The 19,415-nt window shown below is 40.8% G+C and overlaps 2 protein-coding genes across 2 annotated transcripts; one reads left to right on the forward strand and one right to left on the reverse strand.

The window, feature by feature from the left end:
- Window positions 1–10: 10 nt before the first annotated feature.
- Window positions 11–11,072, forward strand: LOC131429339 (THO complex subunit 2). Its single transcript, XM_058593413.1, has 15 exons — window positions 11–144; window positions 421–861; window positions 921–1,302; window positions 1,364–2,245; window positions 2,310–2,581; window positions 2,648–2,765; window positions 2,831–3,175; window positions 3,238–3,831; window positions 3,887–4,457; window positions 4,530–4,868; window positions 7,462–7,680; window positions 7,752–7,789; window positions 9,952–10,098; window positions 10,172–10,300; window positions 10,357–11,072. The coding sequence occupies exons 1-15, from the start codon at window positions 11–13 to the stop codon at window positions 10,459–10,461; spliced, it is 4,716 nt and encodes a 1,571-aa protein (XP_058449396.1). The 3' UTR covers window positions 10,462–11,072.
- A 2,597-nt stretch (window positions 11,073–13,669) lies between these two features.
- Window positions 13,670–19,261, reverse strand: LOC131431474 (G-protein coupled receptor 143-like). Its single transcript, XM_058597205.1, has 6 exons — window positions 18,799–19,261; window positions 18,212–18,739; window positions 14,601–15,019; window positions 14,210–14,537; window positions 13,984–14,091; window positions 13,670–13,923 (listed from the first exon to the last, which is right to left on the reverse strand). Exons 2-6 carry the CDS (start codon window positions 18,359–18,361, stop codon window positions 13,759–13,761), a joined length of 1,170 nt encoding a protein of 389 aa, XP_058453188.1. The 5' UTR covers window positions 18,362–18,739; window positions 18,799–19,261; the 3' UTR covers window positions 13,670–13,758.
- Window positions 19,262–19,415: the final 154 nt, after the last annotated feature.

Below are 19,415 nucleotides of genomic sequence, written 5' to 3' on the forward strand. Positions count from 1 at the left end.
CCTGTGATATATGCACGATGCGCCCTCTACGCCATTGTTGATCGGCGCACACACGCACTCGAATACGTCAAACAGAATATTAGTGGCGAAAATGTTCAATGCTGATACTTGGAAATCTTGGGAAAGAAGTGGAAAATCTGAATTGTAATTATTGGTTCCGAGTCACAAAACTGTTTGCAAAGTGTGAATCAAGTGATGCGCTTCTGTTTGGTAATAAAATGTCACGAAAATCGATAATATTCATTCGAAAAACTTGAATTGAAAAACGCTCCTTAAAATCGCAAAAAAAGTTTTCTTTTTCTTGGCAGCGTTTGCTGTTGCTTGTCTCAAACATTCAGTAAACACGAAGCGCTTCTCTTGAAATGCGTTTTTGCTAATGTGTTCTCATTTAAATAATCACATACATCTTTTTTCTAATAGTTTGAAGCAATGCAAAGCACTTCTAAAAGAGGACTCGAGTCCTCTGTTTGTCAAAAACGATCGGAAATCGGGAATTTCCCGTGCCATCTACGATCTTGTTTCACATGGCATCCGGGGGCACATCAAAAAGGAACAAGTGCTGGCTATGTTGGGTGAGCTGGCCAATCTGCACTGTGATATTCCATCGATACTGTTGGACATCTACGGCATACTGGATGCGGAAACTGCCGGAAATGGTGGAAACACTAGCAACGGAAGCAATGGCGGCGATACGCCTAGCGAGGAACGAACGATATTTTGCTACATAGTAAAAGAGACCGAACGGTTTCTGTCGGAAAAGCTTCTGAAGGAACGGCTAGAGATCGACACACTGCAGGATGTGGGAACCATCAAGAACAGAAGTTTTTACACAAAGTTCATCAAAGTGAAAACGAAGCTATAGTACTTGAACGATATTTTAACTGGAAAGTATATGTCGCTTATTGTTTAATTTATTGCAGTTACAAACAACGTCGTTTCAATTTGTTTCGCGAAGAGAGTGAAGGTTATGCCAAATTGATTACGGAGCTGAATCAAGATTTCAACGAGACTATCACTGTTCAAAGCATACTGGAGATTATAAAATCATTAATTGGTTGTTTTAATTTGGATCCCAACCGAGTTCTTGACATCATACTGGAATCATTCGAGACCCGTCCAGAACATGATAAAATTTTCATCCCGTTGCTGCAGGCTTACATTAATGATGGACATATTATCTGTGAAGTTTTAGGTTACAAATATCGGCACTTTGCTGAAACCAAAACACCAGAATCATTATTCAAAGTTACTGCATTGCTCTTGCAATATGGCGTCATCAAGTTGGATGATATCTACACTTGGGTAATTGTTTCTAGGATAGTTTTACGTTCCAGACGTTTAAAGAACTTGTTTTTTTTTTCAGCTAAGTCCAACGGACAAGTCAATCGTCACTGATTGGGAAACTGATGTTGCGGAAGCAAAAGAATTCGTCCGCAAATTGAACGTTGTGTCTACCAACAAGGACAAAGAGCAAGAACCCGAGCCGGAAAGGGTGATGACTCCGGAAAAATATGCAAGTAATCAGAAGTGGGGTCTTTGCGAGGCAGTTTTATTGATAGGCGACTGGAACACAGCACAGCTCCTGCTGAAAAAACTCCCCGATCAATCCGTGATGGTAAACGAGCAAACGGCGAGGGCTCTTTGTCGTCTATTGCACATGATCATCGAACCGGTGTATCGGCTTAAATGTGCACTACCGTGTAATATCAAAGGACGACCAATCAGCAACGGACTCAGTAAGTTGGCTCCCCCACCAGTGACAACTATCTCGAAACTTCGCAATCATGCATTCCCAATGTTTATCGCCCTGGGGCCTTCGTTGCATTACGATTCGGTGCTATTGTACAAACTGCTTCGCTTGGTTCGAGTAATCCTGACGGAGATGAATGTGGATCCATTGAATCCACCGGCGCCGGGTGCCGAGAACGAACCAATCTACTACGATATACTTTCCCTGCTGGATTCCGCCATCATGCCGTCACTGTCCTACATGGATTGCAATTGCTGTGTTTCCGAGGAGGTATGGTCCATCGTCAAGCTGTATCCCTATCAGTATCGATACAGTTTATACGCCCGTTGGAAGAATGATACCTACCTGCTACAGCCCAAGCTGATCCGACGACGAGGGAACGCTCAGAAGCAAATCAAAGCGCTGATGAAAAGAGTCAGCAAGGAAAATAGTAAACCCGTAGGCAGGCTGATCGGCAAGCTTAGTCATTGTTCGCCGGGGTTCCTATTTGATTACGTAAGACTGATGTTTTTCTTTTATGTTCTTATTAAGTCCCAATTTAAATCATTGCTTGTTTTAGATCTTGCTGCAAATTCAAATCTACGACAATCTCATCACTCCGGTTGTAGACTCTTTGAAATATCTTACCTCACTGTCGTACGATGTTCTCGGTTACTGTCTGATCGAATCACTGGAACAAGTCGACCGCAATCCGATGCAAAACGACGGAACGTCCATCTCTCTCTGGCTGCAGAGTTTGGCTAATTTTTGCGGAGCGATCTACAAAAAGTACAACATCGAACTGAGCGGGCTGTTGCAGTACGTAGCGAATCAGCTCAAGGCACACAAAAGGTATCGAATGGCGACGCGGGATGGATCTGTTGGAATCTCACTAATTGTTTTCTTTATTTTCACCAGTTTGGATTTGCTTATTCTGAAGGAGGTGGTCCAAAAAATGACTGGAATCGAGGCGGCCGAGGAAATGACTGCCGAACAAATCGGTGCCATGTGCGGAGGGGAATTACTTCGTGGCGAGGTAGGTTTTTATTTTTGGGATACTGAAAACGTTCTCGTCAATTCATCCTTCCCATTTGTCCGCAGGCCGGTTATTTCAGTCAGGTGCGTAACACAAAAAAGTCATCACAGCGTCTGAAAGATGCACTAGCCAGCAATGATTTGGCCGTGGCACTGTGTTTGTTGATTGCCCAGCAGAAGCATTGTGTTATCTACCGCGAGACGGCGTCCAGCCATTTGAAGTTGGTAGGAAAACTGTACGACCAATGTCAGGACACCCTGGTACAGTTCGGAACGTTCCTCGGGTCAACATATTCCGTCGAAGAGTACGTCGAACGTCTGCCAACGATTCACAGTATGCTCCAGGAGTACCACATCCATTCGGACGTGGCGTTCTTCTTGGCGCGCCCGATGTTTTCACATGCTATCAGTGTAAGTGTCTGCCTTTCTTTTATATCTGACAAGTTCACCGTTAACAGTTTTTGTACCAACAGCAAAAATACGATCAGCTTCGTAAAGCCGACCAGAACTCGAAGAAACTGTCGACCTCACAAAAAATGGCAAAATACTTGGAAGCGACAGCCTTCGTAATGAATCCAGTGATTGAATCGGTCAGACCGTTGCATCCACCTAAAGTTTGGGAAGACATCAGCTCGCAATTTCTAGTTACCTTCTGGTCACTTAGTATGTATGATCTGCAGGTGCCATCCGAGAGTTATCAGCGGGAAATTAGCAAACTGAAGCAGCTGTCCCTATCGGTGATGGATTCCAAAGAGCAAAATGCCTCCAAGAACAAGAAGGAACAGGAGCGACACGCCGCCTTAATGGAAAAGCTTCAGGATGAGCGGAAGAAGCAACAGGAGCACGTAGATAAAATCATTCACCGACTGACGAGCGAGAAAGACTCTTGGTTCTTGTCGCGTTCCGCAAAGTCGGCCAAAAATGAAACCATCACCCAATTCCTGCAGTTATGTCTGTTCCCACGTTGTACATTCACGGCTCTGGATGCTCTTTACTGCGCTAAATTCGTGCATACGATCCACAGTTTAAAGACGGCCAACTTTTCTACCCTTCTGTGTTATGATCGGGTAAGTTCGAATCTAATAATTGCAAGGCAGAATACTTTAACTAATTCCGTTCTAGATATTCTGCGACATTACCTATTCGGTCACGTCCTGCACTGAGAATGAAGCAACCCGGTATGGACGCTTTCTGTGTGCCATGCTGGAAACGGTGATGCGCTGGCACGCCGATCAAAGCACGTTCAATCGCGAATGTTCGAACTACCCGGGTTTTGTCACCAAGTTTCGCGTGAGCAATCAATTCTCGGAAGCCAATGATCACGTGAACTACGAGAACTATCGGCACGTCTGTCACAAGTGGCACTATAAAATCACCAAAGCGATGGTGTTTTGTTTGGATTCGAAAGATTACATGCAGATCCGGAACTCGCTGATCATTTTGATGCGAATCCTGCCGCACTTCCCGGTGTTGGCCAAGCTAGCTCAGATCATCGAGAAAAAGGTCGAAAAGGTTCGTGAAGAGGAGAAAAATCAACGGCAGGATTTGTTCGTGCTTGCCTCCAGCTACATCGGGCAGCTTAAAGCTAAATCCGGACAAATGATGCGCGAAAGCGATTTCCACCAGGTATCGGAGAAGCCCGTGAAAGCGGAACAACTGGAATCGAAGGCAGTGAATGGGGACAGTAAGTCAGGTAGGGTTCGTTTACTGGTAAAAATTCTCACCCTTAATCAGCAAATCTTTTTCTGTTCCATTCGTTAAGCAGACCGCAAGGAGATTAAATCAGAAAAGAAAATCATCGTTAGTTCGAATGCATCCACGGTCCAATCGTCTAAACAGCAAAACCCCAGTTCCATATCCAACAGTGTGACCAGCATTAGCCTTAGCAGTAATTCCGACGTCAAGATTGTAGAACGCGAGTCGAAAAAGGAGACCCCTGCTCGGGAATCACGTGAGACCTCCATCAGCAGCACCACCAAGGAGAAATCATCGAAGGAAATCAAACGGGAAGAGCGTGCCCGTGAGAAAGAACGTGAACGGGAAGAGGCCGCCGCAGAACGAAAACGGGAAAAGGATAAGGAAAAACGTCGTGATAAAACAAAAGGTGAGTGGAATAATGAACAATTAGGTGACCATTTCTTGCTAATATTTGAACCGTTCCGACTCTTAATTTGTGCATGAAAACAATAATGATCGAATGTGCAAAATACAACGACAAGAAAACGTTTTAAAAACTTGAGTTCTACGATTCATTGTACTTTTGCAAAGCAAGCAAAAACTGGCGATGAATAATGGGTGGTTTCGAATAACGTGAAGTACGTAGAAACGATTGATGGTGCAAGAGGAGTCAGATCATCAAAAAATGTACCTAAATTAGACTAAAAGTTAAAAAATAGTACCCGGAACTGGTGATTCGCAAAGGTTTCGTGTTCCATCATGACGACGCTCGTCCGCATATGTCTGGGTTCGGGAAAAGTGAAAGCTGAATTGGTTTCAACATCCATCGTATAGCTCTAATTTAACACCCTGATATTATAATTCGTTTCGCCGACGACAACGACCTGCCACTTGTTTATCAAAACTGTATGAAAACTTAACTACCCCTCAACAACTCGTAATGTTAAAACGCAATCGCGTGACAAGTTCGTGTTCATTTTGATAGGAAAGTATATGAACTCATCAGTAGTTTTGCATCACTTGGAACACACGATGCCCATGTGCTTCATGTAAGGCCGTTTCGCAGCGATTTCGGTCTTCAATTGCTTCATTAATGCACGCTCTTCGAGGCAATCGTGCCGCTTCGAAACATTTGTGCTGACTTCAGTCTATTGTTGGGTAATCATTCTGTTCTCTGGCGTATAATAATGGATTCAGCCAAACATGTACTCGAAGTGCGCTTGCGTTTGTCTTTCTAGCCCTAAGTAAGTGAGTCATTTATTTTATCCCGGTTTCATCCTCCATTTGTTGTGGTTTTGACTTTGCTCTGCTTCGTAGGGCCTTCCGCTGCGTGCTTTATCGGCAGTGGAATTTTGTCTATCACGTAACTCTCAAAACCATGGTGTAATCTACAGGATCAACAGCCTTATAATATTTCTCGAACGTTTTTTTCGTTTCTGATTATGATTTCGGGAGAGGTCAGTGCGAATGTAACGCTTCGTAACGCCTATAATCACAAAAAAGTAAGGAATGTAACGCTTCGTAACGCCTATAAGTTACAAAAAAGTAACGCCTGTAACTCACAAAAAATAACATGTAATGCTCCGTAACGCCAATAACTTACTAAGCAGTAACGCATGTAACGCTTCTGAACGCCTATGACTCACAAAAAATAACGCATGTATCGCTTCGTAACACCTATAACTCACGGAAAAGTAACGTATGTAACGTTCCGTGACGCCTGTAACTTACAAAAAAGTAACGCATGTAACACTTCGTAATGCCAATAACTTACTAAATGATAACGCATGTAACACTTCGTAACGCCTATGACTCATAAAATAACGCATTTAACGCATCATAACGCCTAAAACTCGTAAAAGTAACGTATGTAACACTTCGTAACGCCAATAACTTACTAAACAGTAACGCATGTAACGCTTCGTAACGCCTATGAATCATAAAAAATAACGCATGTAACGCTTCATAACGTCTATTACTCACATTAAAGTAACGTATGTAACGCTTCGTAACGCCAATAACTACTAAACAGTAACGCATGTAACGCTTCGTAACGCCTATGACTCACAAAAAATAACGCCAGTAACTCAAAAAAAAATAACACGTAACGCTTTGTAACGCCAATAACTTATTAAACAATAACGCAGGTAACACTTCGTCGAGATTCTGTTTGTTGAATTTTTGATCTCATCACCTACGTGGGAAATGAGAAGTGATCGTGTGACTTTTATTCATATTCACGTCATCCATTTACGTCTCTAATATTACCCACCCACCTTTCTGCTTTTCTCTATAGAAAAAAAAAATTGCTGGAAACCCTTACTTTTGAACGGAACCTCGAAGATCTATATTGTTATATACTCAGCCGAATACTCAGCTTGACGAGATCGAAAAATGCTTTCGTTCCTTTTTTTCGTAAATGGCTAAACCCATTCCAACAAGCTTAGGTACGCTTGGAAAATACTTTTGGGTCATTGATCGAGTTTGAAGATCAAACTCCTGGATATTCCGACAACGGAGATATAGTGGTATTAATGACGTATTTTACAAAACGTACCTTTCTCTCTCCGTTCGATTTTCTCGGGGATGGCTGAAATTATTTTGAAAATTTTAGACGAGTTTTCATACTACTTTTAGGTTATTTGATAAGTTTACAATGTTCTAGGCGAATATCATATAAATGTTATAAAGAGACAATTTGAATGGCAAGAGAAGGGTATTATCAAACTACTAGGTAAATGCGGATAGGGTTTTTTCACATCATTTAACGAAGGAGCATATTAGGAACTTTTATATGTTTACTGTATTTCAACAATATAAATTTATTTCTGTACCGAATCAATTGTTTATTACCTTACCTATTACCTCAATCAGGTCAATGTAATTTAAGCTTCATTCTGTCTGTTGATTAAAATAATAAATTAAAAATTAAAAAAAAACAGCTGTACATCACCATGACTCGGAATCCTTCAGCTTAGCAATAGATCGCTAGTTTCAAAACGACATTTTTCATTTTGCAGCCGCTTTAGCAGCCGCCGCTGCCGTGGAATATGAATTGCAACTACAGCAACAGCAACAACAGCAGCAGCAACTGCAGCAACAGCAACACAACATTGAACGGGAATCGCGGGGCAGCGAGAGAGAGCGGGAGCGCGATCGAAGCGAACGGGATCTCAGTTCGGTATCCAACTCCAGCAACGAGCATCGACGGAGTCAGGACCCGCCGGAACATGACAGAGGTATGGTTGATTGTTGACAAAAAAAAACAAAAGGTTTTGAAGCTATTTACTAATTCGAACTCATTTCCTAGAAGTGAAACGCCGCAAACTGGAAAGTTCCAGCTCCAAGGTTAGTATTCTGGTGTAAAAACACTTCACAGTGCTAAAAAAGAAAACTAGAGAAAGAAACCAAGTATGATGAAACCTATCGGTGTGGGACAAAATCAAAAGAAGAAAGAAAATGGTTGTGACCTAGATGACATTCGGGACCGACGGGACACACCGGCCTTCCCGGTGTTGGTGGGCGGATTTTCGTGGAGTACTGTGTCTTCGTTCCTGCTGCGGGAAGACGAGTTTCATGCAATCACCATTGATGCATTGATGCGGCTACTGGAAATCGGAGTGAAACAGTTGAACAGTGTCTATACTTGGAACCTTAGCTTGTCAAACGTATCCGCGATTTTCGCCTAGCTATTTGAATGGTTGATTCTCCCCCAACATCAATTCAATGTTAACAAATAAGCTGAAACTTCTGGAGATGATAGACAGAACAAAGGAAAACAAGCGATGATTGCTGCAGTACTGGAGATGAGAAGGACCAAGGAAGGATGGCAAGCACCAAGGAAGGATGGAAGATTGGATTGATATTGATGGAAAAAATAGATGATTGCTAGAGAGATTTCCGTTATCCAGAACGAATACGAATCAATAAATCTAATCGAATGTGCTGTGGAGAATTTCATATTGCACCGTGATCGAAGAACTCGAATGAAGCTGAAATTAGTCGATGATGATTCTAACCAAGGAATGTTAAGTTACAAATTAACAATCTATCCGATGGATGAAATAGTCAATTTGTCGATAAAGCTACAATTTTCACGAAAGCGGAGACTATTGCCGGATCAGTTGCAGAGCATCTACCTTCAAGATTGGAATAGCAAATTCAACTAGCAGCACCCATATGTACAACGGAATCTTTGGCAACGTGTAGCGAAACATAAACATCTGTTACAAGAAAATATATTCTCAGTCGAATCCATTGCCACAAAAAATACTACCAACAGCTTTTATCTGTGGAACGATGGCATGACGATGGATGCTGCTAAATTTGAACCCAGGGACGAATTCCACTGCACCCACTCTGAGGATCACTGGATTGGCCGAAAATCGTCAAACTCTCAGGATAAATGAATTCGGGAAAGTGTTTTATAAAATTTCAAAGTTGTCTATTTTGAGTGAAAATTATAGAAGTTATTTTTGTGATCACGCGATGGACAAATCTAATATCGAGGAAAAATTTGTTAACTACTTAATATGAATCTTTCGCGACGAGTGCCGTGAATAATATTCTTACCCCGATAAATGCCATTCATTCAATAATACAAAGCTAAAAACACGTATTCGCGTAAAACAGTTCACATGGATAAATCTTTAAAGAACATAAATATTTAAAACTAAAATCGTCTGGCTTAGAGGATCAATAAAAGTGATAGAAAAGCCTTCAGCAATCCGCTACAATCGTCGATAAATCCTGCAACTGTCTTCCTGAAGTGGAGCTATTGAATCGTTCCCGCCTGGTCTGGTCACATCCGCTCTTTCCCAATGGTCGATCGCACTTCGTAATCGTATCTGTATCCCTCCTCATTCGTGGGCGTGTTTGCAAGGTACGTATCACCCAGACACCAATGAAATTGCCTTGTTCTTGGGAAGGGTTACAGAATAACACGATGCTAACAATATGCGTATGTATATGCGAGCGAGCACTTCATGAAGTAGCGCTGGTTTTATTCCGACTACCGTGCGTTTCTAGTAAATATTTTTTTTTTTTGATTGATCATTATTTTCACACTAAAAAGACAGAGTTCAATAACTGCATTACGGAAAAAAGCAAGCTTCTTCCATAGTTGTTCCCAGGATGCTAAATCCGACCAAAATCTTCCATTTGCGGTCGAACATTGGTTTCAAATTGAATAAAGCTATTTTGTACACCAATTCGGTGAGTACCACTATTTGAAATTTGCTTTGATTCACTGGAGATATGCGACCGGCTCGAATGAACTTGACGGTTTTTCTTCTTTCTATCCGTTGCGATTCACCTAACAAATCGTTCTGCCGTGATTTATAAGTTGCTAAGTCAAGTACCCAGTGTGACAGACGGACGGCGGAAATAAGTCTCCAACTCATGATCTAGACGAAGAGGAGTCCTTACATAACAAACAGTCGATCCCTGCCAGTGATGACCAGGTATTTGCGGCCGATATTGGAACACGTTTTTCTTTCGCCTCGTTTTAGAGCAAACACGACGACATCATCTCGATCCTCCAGTCATCCTCTTCGTCTGAGTCCAAGAAGGAACGCGGCAGCAAAGCAAGGGACAAGCGTGACAAAACCGACGAAGAGAAGGAGCTTCGCAAGGAGCGAAAGCTCGGAAGAAAGAGGGTAATTTGTATATGGAAAAGAAAACAGTGAATTGGTATTTTTTCAACATATGTGTTTTTATCGCTCTCTTCAGGACCGTGCTGAGGAGATTATGCTCGCCGAGAAGCGTCGACGAGAAGAGGAAAAGGCTGCCAAGCTGCATCTGCTGAATGGCGAAGATGAAATTATTCCTTCTCATCGCGATAAGCATCATCATTTAAGGGTAAGCTGTGTACAAGAAATCATCGTCCGGAAAATGATTCAATGTTCGTTTTCCAGGAAAAATCTCCTGCCTACAACGTCAGGGATCATCGCGAGCGTTCGCACGATCGCAGTGAGAAGCAATACCTCACCAAGTCTTCACGCACACGATCCGGATACTGAAAGTGATGAGGAGAATAAGCATTTTCCAACCGAGAGAGAAAACTGTTATTTTTATATACATAGTATAAAATCCTCTTCACCGGATTTTAAGAATAATTTCTTCCACTCTGTTCAAGACGACATGCGGAAACCGGTTACTTCTTACAGACTATCAGTGCCCATTTTGAACACTTTTTGCTTTCAGTACAAAATAATAAACCGACACAATCAAAGTATCGATTAAAATATTTCTTTCCCTAAAAATTTCATTTAACTTAAATTGGTGAATAGAGTGAAGCAGTTACTGATAATTATGCAATTTTACCAATAAGGGAAAAGATGTCAATTCGCAGTTGTAGCGAAAAAAAACAGTATCGTTTACAGAGAGCTGCCGAAGAGACAAAAGATGCCCCTAAATATGTAATTTTTAAAAGTAGCAAGAACTTAATGAAATTAATTTAGGATACTAATAATTAAACCTATAGTGTAGTAAGAAGGATTTGAATGCCTTTGTGTTTCTGATGATTCATTATTGATGAAACGGGCTGGTTGCGTCGCAGCTATCAGTATAGATGTCTTTTTTCTTATTTTTGTAAGAATAGTGAAGAATAAAATAACATAAAGTGCTGTAATCGATCGTAGTCCGAATTTTTCGGCATATGCTGTTGAAAGAAATCCACTACTCTTTGAGAATGATACCGGAATCAGTTTTGGTGCACACTCTGCCGACGACAGTTTTCCCGATACATATTGATTTATTGAAGATACGCAAAAAGATCACTCAATCGTAGAACGGTAAAGCCACTGGCAATGATTAAACTGCCAAGTGAACTATTTTAGTATGGAAACGAAATTTTGACTGGGACACTCTACTGGGATTTTCGGCAGAAAGAGCTATTACCAGAGGAATTATTGGAAGTCATGTGTCCTAATTTACCATTTTTTTTTGTTTTTGGTGACTGTTTTAACTACCGAATCAATTACTACGACATTTGTACGGTAGTTAGTTTCAAGCGAAATTGACCTGCGCAAATGCCACGAGTGTCGGAGCTCCCACTTCATGCCCATTTTTCTCGATTGCATGCATCTAGCGTTTACTCCGCAGTCGATGACTGGTTCTGTACTGACTGTCGTCCCAGTTTCCATACAAAAGCATCGCTTAATCAAATTACAGAATGCTAATTTTTAAATTTACATCGAGAATTGGGGTGTATTACGTAGACCATCCCATTCATCCGAAACAAACAACACAGTATACCGCTTACTACCGTTAACTATCACCGTTCCACCGACCAACCCCGCCTGAATGAAATGTTTGCATCAAATGGATTCAAACATTACAGAACAAATTTCGATCCCTTGGAATTGGCAAGCAATCGACGCTTATAAGTCGTATTTTGCTTTGTGCGTCAAATTATATAAGGATGTTATGGAAAATGCTAATTTATAAATTTCAAGAAATGCTGCATTTTCATGGTTTTCCTAGAAAACAAGTTGACAATTTAAAGTCACATTAAAGGGTTTTAATACACTACAGGATGGCCTGTTCGAAAGATTTTCAATAGTTTTCGCGTTTCAAATGAATTACATGTTACAAACTACATACAAACCAATTCGCACCCTCTCATTCTGCTACTAACGTAGAAGACCCAGCACTTGAGCACTTAGTTATCTCATCTTTTGATGACCAAGTCAGAAGTCAATCGTTATTGATTTCAAAAGGAAAGTCCGGGCATTACATTTCTTCCGTGGAATTTGGCCTTTCTGTTTCAACAGACTTCGCAGCCGATTCTTAGTGAATCATTGCATGGCTAGTACTATGGATCCTACTGACAATAAGAATCCTTCCAGGTCGGGGCTCGAACACACGACAACTGGCTTGTAAGACCAGCGCCCTATGCATTGAACCACCAACCTGGGGATTTCAAAAGGTTTCTTATTCGACCTTCGTTACAACAAATGTGTAATTCGCTAGAGGAGCGATGCACTTCGACCTAAAGAAAGTGATTGAAATTCAACTTAACAAAATTAATAATGCAATAAACAGCAAATACGCCTCTGAAAGCGAGTCCATTAAATTCTCGCCTAACAACAACATACAGGAAAACGTGAAGTACGAAATACCGGGGTACATGCTGAGTCCTCACCTTCAACATAAGTGCGTGTGCATAATCTGTCTCCAGAATTTGAATAGAACTTTTTGGAAAAAGATTTGGTGTGCATGCGCTTATCAAAACTAATTCCCTCTTATGTGACTTTCGGTCACGCCGGGAAGTGATTATAAAGAATGCTGGTCATCAACGAACACCAAACCGTTCACTATGGCCCATGTACAATAAAACCGACCATGTCAAGCCATGTGTGAAGATTTAAATATGACCCCTTGCCTTGCCTTGCTCTAAACTGGAAACTTATAGAAGGATATGGTTCGTGAGCTGCAGAAGTTTTGTACACCGCAGTGTCGAAAGATACCTGGAGACCGGAAGTACCCAAAAATGGTATGACGGAGAACGTCGAGCTACTGTCGTGACACCGTGGAGAAGATCTTCAAGAGGCGCCATAAGAGGAATCTTTATAATCCGGATGATCTCATAGAAGTGACTGTCGGATCCTGAAAGATAAACCTCAGACCAAGTCAACCTTCCCTCAAGACCTTTGGATAAAACAGAAACGAGAATGGATAAAAAAGCGAATCCATGGAGAGCGCTGAGAAAGGAAGAATACACAAACAGTATATTACAAGCGACAGAACGAAATTTCCAGGATTAATTTCGAGCTTGGATAGGCCGGCGACTTCGCCGTATGGAACTTCAACAAACTCCAGACAGACTTCGCTGTCTGAAGTTTGTTGAAGGCCGAAGTGTAATATAAAAATCATGGAGTTGCGTAGGAACATAATATCAAAGTCGTTCTACTTTCATTCAGGGCTTGCATTTAACTGTGTGACATTCAGAAGTAGCATGCGAAGGAAGATGTGATTTTCTGGCCGGACTTGGCCTCGGCCCGTTATGCCAAGAAATCAAGGGAAGAGATGAAGATATACTTTGTACCAAAAACTGATTAACATCCAAGCACCGAAAAATAGTTCCATTCCAGTGTTTTCTACCGCCATTTCGAATTAGTCGAATTATTTATGTTGTTTCAATTTAATTCTCAAAAACAAAATCTGGAATAATATAATAAAACATAAATTTGAATAAAGACAGAATGTACAAATGATATTATTTAATAGTCGTCATAAATTAATTAGTTACAGAATAGTTCCTTAAGTTAGTTTGTGAGTTTACGCAAACAGTCGAGATCCTTTTCCACATCCATTTACACCATTGTACAGGAATTGACGCTTCGCATTGGGTTTGGTATCAGCTCTGTCGGAGAATCACGTCGTAGTGGGGATGATGTAGAAGGAATTTTTCCTTTGAATATTTGCGATTGAAGTAGTGGTGTTCCTTCCGTCGCACCATAAGAGTGTGAGACTCTTGGCTGTAAGCGAGAAGAGTGTCTTTTAAATTTGATGTATACCGGGGTCTAGAGCTGACATACCCTCCCAGTAGGAAACCTATCATCGTTAAGTCTTCGCCAGGACCAAACGCAATTCCACCTTTGATACACTAAGGTGTTTAAAAACGCTTGGAGAGGATTTGTTATGGCCTAAATTGAAAATGAAACGAATATCACACAAATGTAACGGGTAAAAATCGAACATAACTTGACTCATGAGTCAACTGTTAAACTTGAACCGCTCAGTAGTTTTAACAATTATCCTTACCATCACATACCACACGGTAACAATCGTGTTGAACGGCAGCGAATACCACCTGGTCCATAAGATTACACCGTTGATCAAGTTTGGTATCCAGCACACGTAAAATACAAAATTTATAAGACAGAATTTCATTTTGAACTTTGTCATGAGATCTCGTTCCATCGAGGTCATCTGACTGAAGCGAGCTACCAGCTGCCGATCTACCTCCTTAGCGGCAGTGAAATACAGGATCGGATTGGCCACCATCACCGTAATCATCGGTCCATAAGTGAGTACGTAATTTGGTAGAATCCTAACGTAAGCAGTAGCCATATCCTGCACGTTGTGACAGCTGCGATCGAAAATCATAAAATCTACTGATTTTCCAAGATGAAATTTATATAATCCTACTCACTTTGCATCCGGCACGTACAAAACCGTTAAACCGGAGGCAGTCAACACGGCAGACGTACTCCACACGAACATATGGTAGGTTCGTAGACTCGTCCGTTTTCCACCCAACTGACGCCGAACGTTGATAGCATAGCACAGGGTCCAAATCCACGTGCACATGTAGAAGTACTGAATCCATGCTGACGACACCGCACAGAATATTACATTTGTTGTATCGTCGTTCACGTCGAAGTCTGGTGGCAGGATATTTTTGATGTACTTCCACAGAGCCGATCGGATGAAAACTCCTAAGGAGGCACACAGGTCGGCTACCGCCAACCAGACGATTATGGTGCGCCCTGTGCCATACTCGGAACTCAACCCGGATCGATGCTGACGATAGCCCGGTCGGCTTGAAGCTTCTTCGTTACGTATCCAAATCTGAAATTTTGAAAAAAGCTATATTATTGCATAAAAGTGGATTCTTTTTAACTACTGTAAGTGCAACTTAATTTGAAAATTTTCCTAGTTCTTTCGGAATGAAAAAAAATACCATCAGTGCAATATCCGAACTAAGATTTCCCAGCACGAAAGTCATTTAGAACCATGTTCAGTGCAAAAACCAGTCAAAAAAAAACTTACTTTGAATGCCAAAACAGAATAGAAACTTAGTCGGTTTGTTTTAATGCAGATGTTGCAAAGCAGTTTTACATGGAACCTTTCCTCTTTAACTGATTCCACAATACTTGTCTCTTCTAGTCTACATTTAGTACATCAATTGCTAAAGTTATTGCTACTTGATAAAAAGTCATTTTAAGTATTAATTTATATGCTCTGATTAAATTGGTTTAATCGCTCGATGAGGTTGAATTTGAAGATGAGTACCTTATGATCAAAAAAGAACCGGAATTTTCATTTTAAAATTCCCGCGCTTGTCCAATCGGTAAACTTTTATTTTCTCAACGTTGGCAACACTTTTATACACATTCTGTCAAATTTTGACGCATATCGTACGATTAGTTTTTGTTTGGCGTCTATACAAAGAAGTTGAACAATTTTCGTGTGGCGATTTCTATAATGGATGAAAATTTAGAACAACGGCTCGCCTTCGAAGCGCCATTCGGTCGATTGTTGTGCGGTTTCGACGTCATATTCATAGATCCATACCTCATCACCAGTTATGATGCATTCGATGAATGTGGGGTCACTATCTGCGTTGGAAATCATCTCTTTGGCCACATAAACACGACGCTGTTTTTGAATGAAATTCAGCTTTTTTGGCACCAGCCGAGAAGCGACGCGTTTCAAACCCAAAACATCAGTTAAAATGTGTTCGGCTGATCCATAAGAGATGCCCAACAACACAGCAATCTCTCTAATCGGTACAGAACGATTTTGCAACACGATTTGCTTCGCCGATTCAATGTTTTCTTCAGTAACAGATGTTGTTGGGCGGCCAGGGATCTCATCATGATTCAAGCTAGTACGACCACCTTTGAAGCGTTTATACCACTCGTATGCCTGTGTTTTTCCTAGACACGATTCACCAAAGGCCTTTTCTAACATTTTCAACGTTTCGGAACACTTAAATCCATTTGCAACACAAAATTTGATGCACGCACGTTGTTCTAAATATTCATCCATTATAAAAATCGCCACACGAAAATTTTTCAACTTCTTTGTATAGACGCCAAACAAAAACTAATCGTACGATATGCGTCAAAATTTGACAGAATGTATATAAAAGTGTTGCCAACGTTGAGAGAATAAAAGTTTACCGATTGGACAAGCGCGAGAATTTTAAAATGAAAATTCCGGTTTTTTTTATCATAAGGATACTTGAAGATTAAAATACCTCACGCTTCTGCGATCAAGGTTAATAGTAATTTACTTCACGAGCTGCCAAAATTGACCAGAGGTGAAAAAAACGGAAGTTTTGCTTCAGATGCGAATGCATCTCGATTCTACGGAAAGTTCAACTAAACAAAACTCAAAGTACTATATACATTCATTTGTATCCTACCCCGTGAAACTTGAGATCGCATCCGATAAAAATAATGTACAATAGGTTGACAATGAATTTATAAGAAAATCCATACAATGTTCCAGTTGTTTAGTCGTTTTCATTATTTCGTTTCGAAATGCGTGGACTTTCAGCAGAACAACGTCGAAAAATTGTGCACAAATGTTACTGAGAAAGATAGCAAAAATGGAAGGAGTAAATGAAAAACTCGTGCGGAATGCAATCAGGAAGTTCGGTGAGGATAACACCTTTGAGGATAAACCGAAAACGGATCGAAAAAAAGGTCCTGCTAACCCTTAGTTGGATAAACGTATACTGAAGGCGTTCGAGCAAAAGAAGGAGGTTTCAGTTCGGGATGTGGCCAAAAAAGTGGGCACTTCGAAGTCAAATGTTCTTCGTGCTAAAGAACGTTTGAATCTTCGAACCTATAAGAAGCAGAAACAACAAAAACGTAGTCCGAAACAAGAAGCATCGATCAGGCCGAGGGCTCGAAAGCTGTACAATACGATTCTTGCTGGAAATTTGAACTGCATAATCATGGACGACGAAATCTACGTGAAACTCGATTACAAATCCTTGCCGGGATCACAATATTATACGGTGCGAGAAGGGCAAGTGTTAAACCAATCCGTGACATCGATTGAAATCGAAAAGTTTGGTAAGAAAGCTATGGTCTGGCAAGCAATTTGTAGCTGCGGTAAGATTTCGAAACCCTCCTTCACCACTGCTTCAATGAACAGCGAAATATACATCAAGGAATGTTTACAAAAACGACTTCTACCCATGATTCGAAGCCACAAGGATCCTGTTGTCTTGGATAGATCTTGCTTCTTGCCACTACTCGGAATCAACGATAGAATGATATACTACCAAAAATGTCACTTTCGTCCCAAAAGACATGAATCCACCAAATTGCCCACAACTTCGACCAATTGAGGAATTTTGGGCATTAACGAAGGCACATCTTAGGAAACATGTCTCGGCAGCCGAAACCATTCAACAGTTCCAAAAAGGATTGGAAAAAAGTGTCAAAACTTGTCGCCAAGAAGTCTGTACGGAATTTAATGAGGAACGTTCGCAAGAAGGTGCGTCAGCTAGTCTACAATGGCTAAGTAGCAAATGTTGAGAATAATATTCTGTTGTTGTAGTCTAATATTATCAGTGTATCGAATAAAATTTGAATATCTAACACTTGTGAATTATTTACAGCGAAATCAAAGTGCGTCCATACTTTCTGGGACAGTCTTTAATAGTGTTCTAGCACAAATTTGATTTTAATCATTCCACCAAGTTTATCCTATAAACTTTCAATTATTTTACCATTTTGATAAATCAGACTGTGCTGAGTCAAAAAAAAAGCATTAACCTAATTAAAACCTATTACTATTAAGCAGTACGGTTATTGACACCACTGTTATGACTGAGTGGCCAGCCGACATCCGACACCATCATTGGTGGAAACATAGAAAAGAAAAACACTACAAGGAATAGTTCGCAGACGGAGGAAAATCAGGCGCTACGTTATTTCAATTCTGGTTTCTTGCTTCCGGGCTAAAACCGAACTCCTTACTCCTACTCGATTGCCCGACAGTATATACAAAAGTACTCACCTGATAAATAGCACCGGCTATTCCAAACACCGATGAAATTATGCACACCACAATGTAACCGTCCGTGTTAAATTCGGACATAAGTTTGACGGCGGGAGGTGAACGTATCCGGTTATGACAGCAGAACGTTTGAATTGTTGGGTCCGCCATGGTTTTTCCTTTTACTTACGACCTTGTCAAGCAAAGGCATAGATTTATGTAATCGAACGACCGTTATTGACGGTTATCATCAAGGAAAAAGCACTTGATTACACCCGCTGTTTCCGGTTGAGAAAAAAAATCTAGTCTTACTTATGGGTCATTAACATACACTTTATGTCATAATGTTTGACTCAATCCTATCCGCAGCTAATCTTATCACTCTGTTGATTTTTTTGTTCAGTTCATCTCTGTTTTATTGCATACAACTTTGTATTCATACTATCGGAAATCATGGTAACTGATGTCACATCTTCTTATCACTAGTTTCCCCAACACTGTTCTGTTTGATTTCGTTGTAAAATATTTCTAATCGACACTTTGCACTTTCTAGACATAGAAAAATCATTTCATATAAACAACCTAAATGTGTTTCAACTGTACCCTACCTCAGAATCAGCCAGCAGCGGCGACCAGCTTTAATTTAATACTTTTGATAACACCTTTTTATTTACTTTTGTGTTTTCTTCCGCCATGACATTGGCCGGTAGCGAAAAATGCTGATGCTCTATTATTGCTCGCGATGCGATAATCATGTACAATCCGGGGAACGGCTGTCTCAGTACTAAGATGCAGAATGAGACCACCGCGGTAGCGTGAAATCACCTCGACGAAGTTGTTGGTAATCACTGAAGTAAGTTGCCGCCGGTAAGGCTGAGGTGATGATGACTGACGCTGAACTGAAACTGTGTAGTCACGCGTGCTAGTCTGGAGAAACGTGAAGCCGCAAAAGTGAGACTACACAGTACTGGTGCTTCATTTCACTGAACAGATGAAGTTGAACAATCAAATTGTGTAGTTCGTATTCATTGGAACGAGGGCGATTAGTTTTTAGGGTTAGTGCAATAGTGGAAGACTCGACTGAATTTTGCATTCATGTTTTTCGTGGTATTGTTTGAGTCAGAGAGATGAAACCATAAATAAAAATGAATGCACTATCAGCAAATGTAGCTCAACACAGACGCAGACACCGATTAGAACCATAATTAAGTCCCGACGATCATGA

This window comes from Malaya genurostris, chromosome 2, assembly GCF_030247185.1.
Source record: "Malaya genurostris strain Urasoe2022 chromosome 2, Malgen_1.1, whole genome shotgun sequence".
Lineage (NCBI taxonomy): Eukaryota > Metazoa > Arthropoda > Insecta > Diptera > Culicidae > Malaya > Malaya genurostris.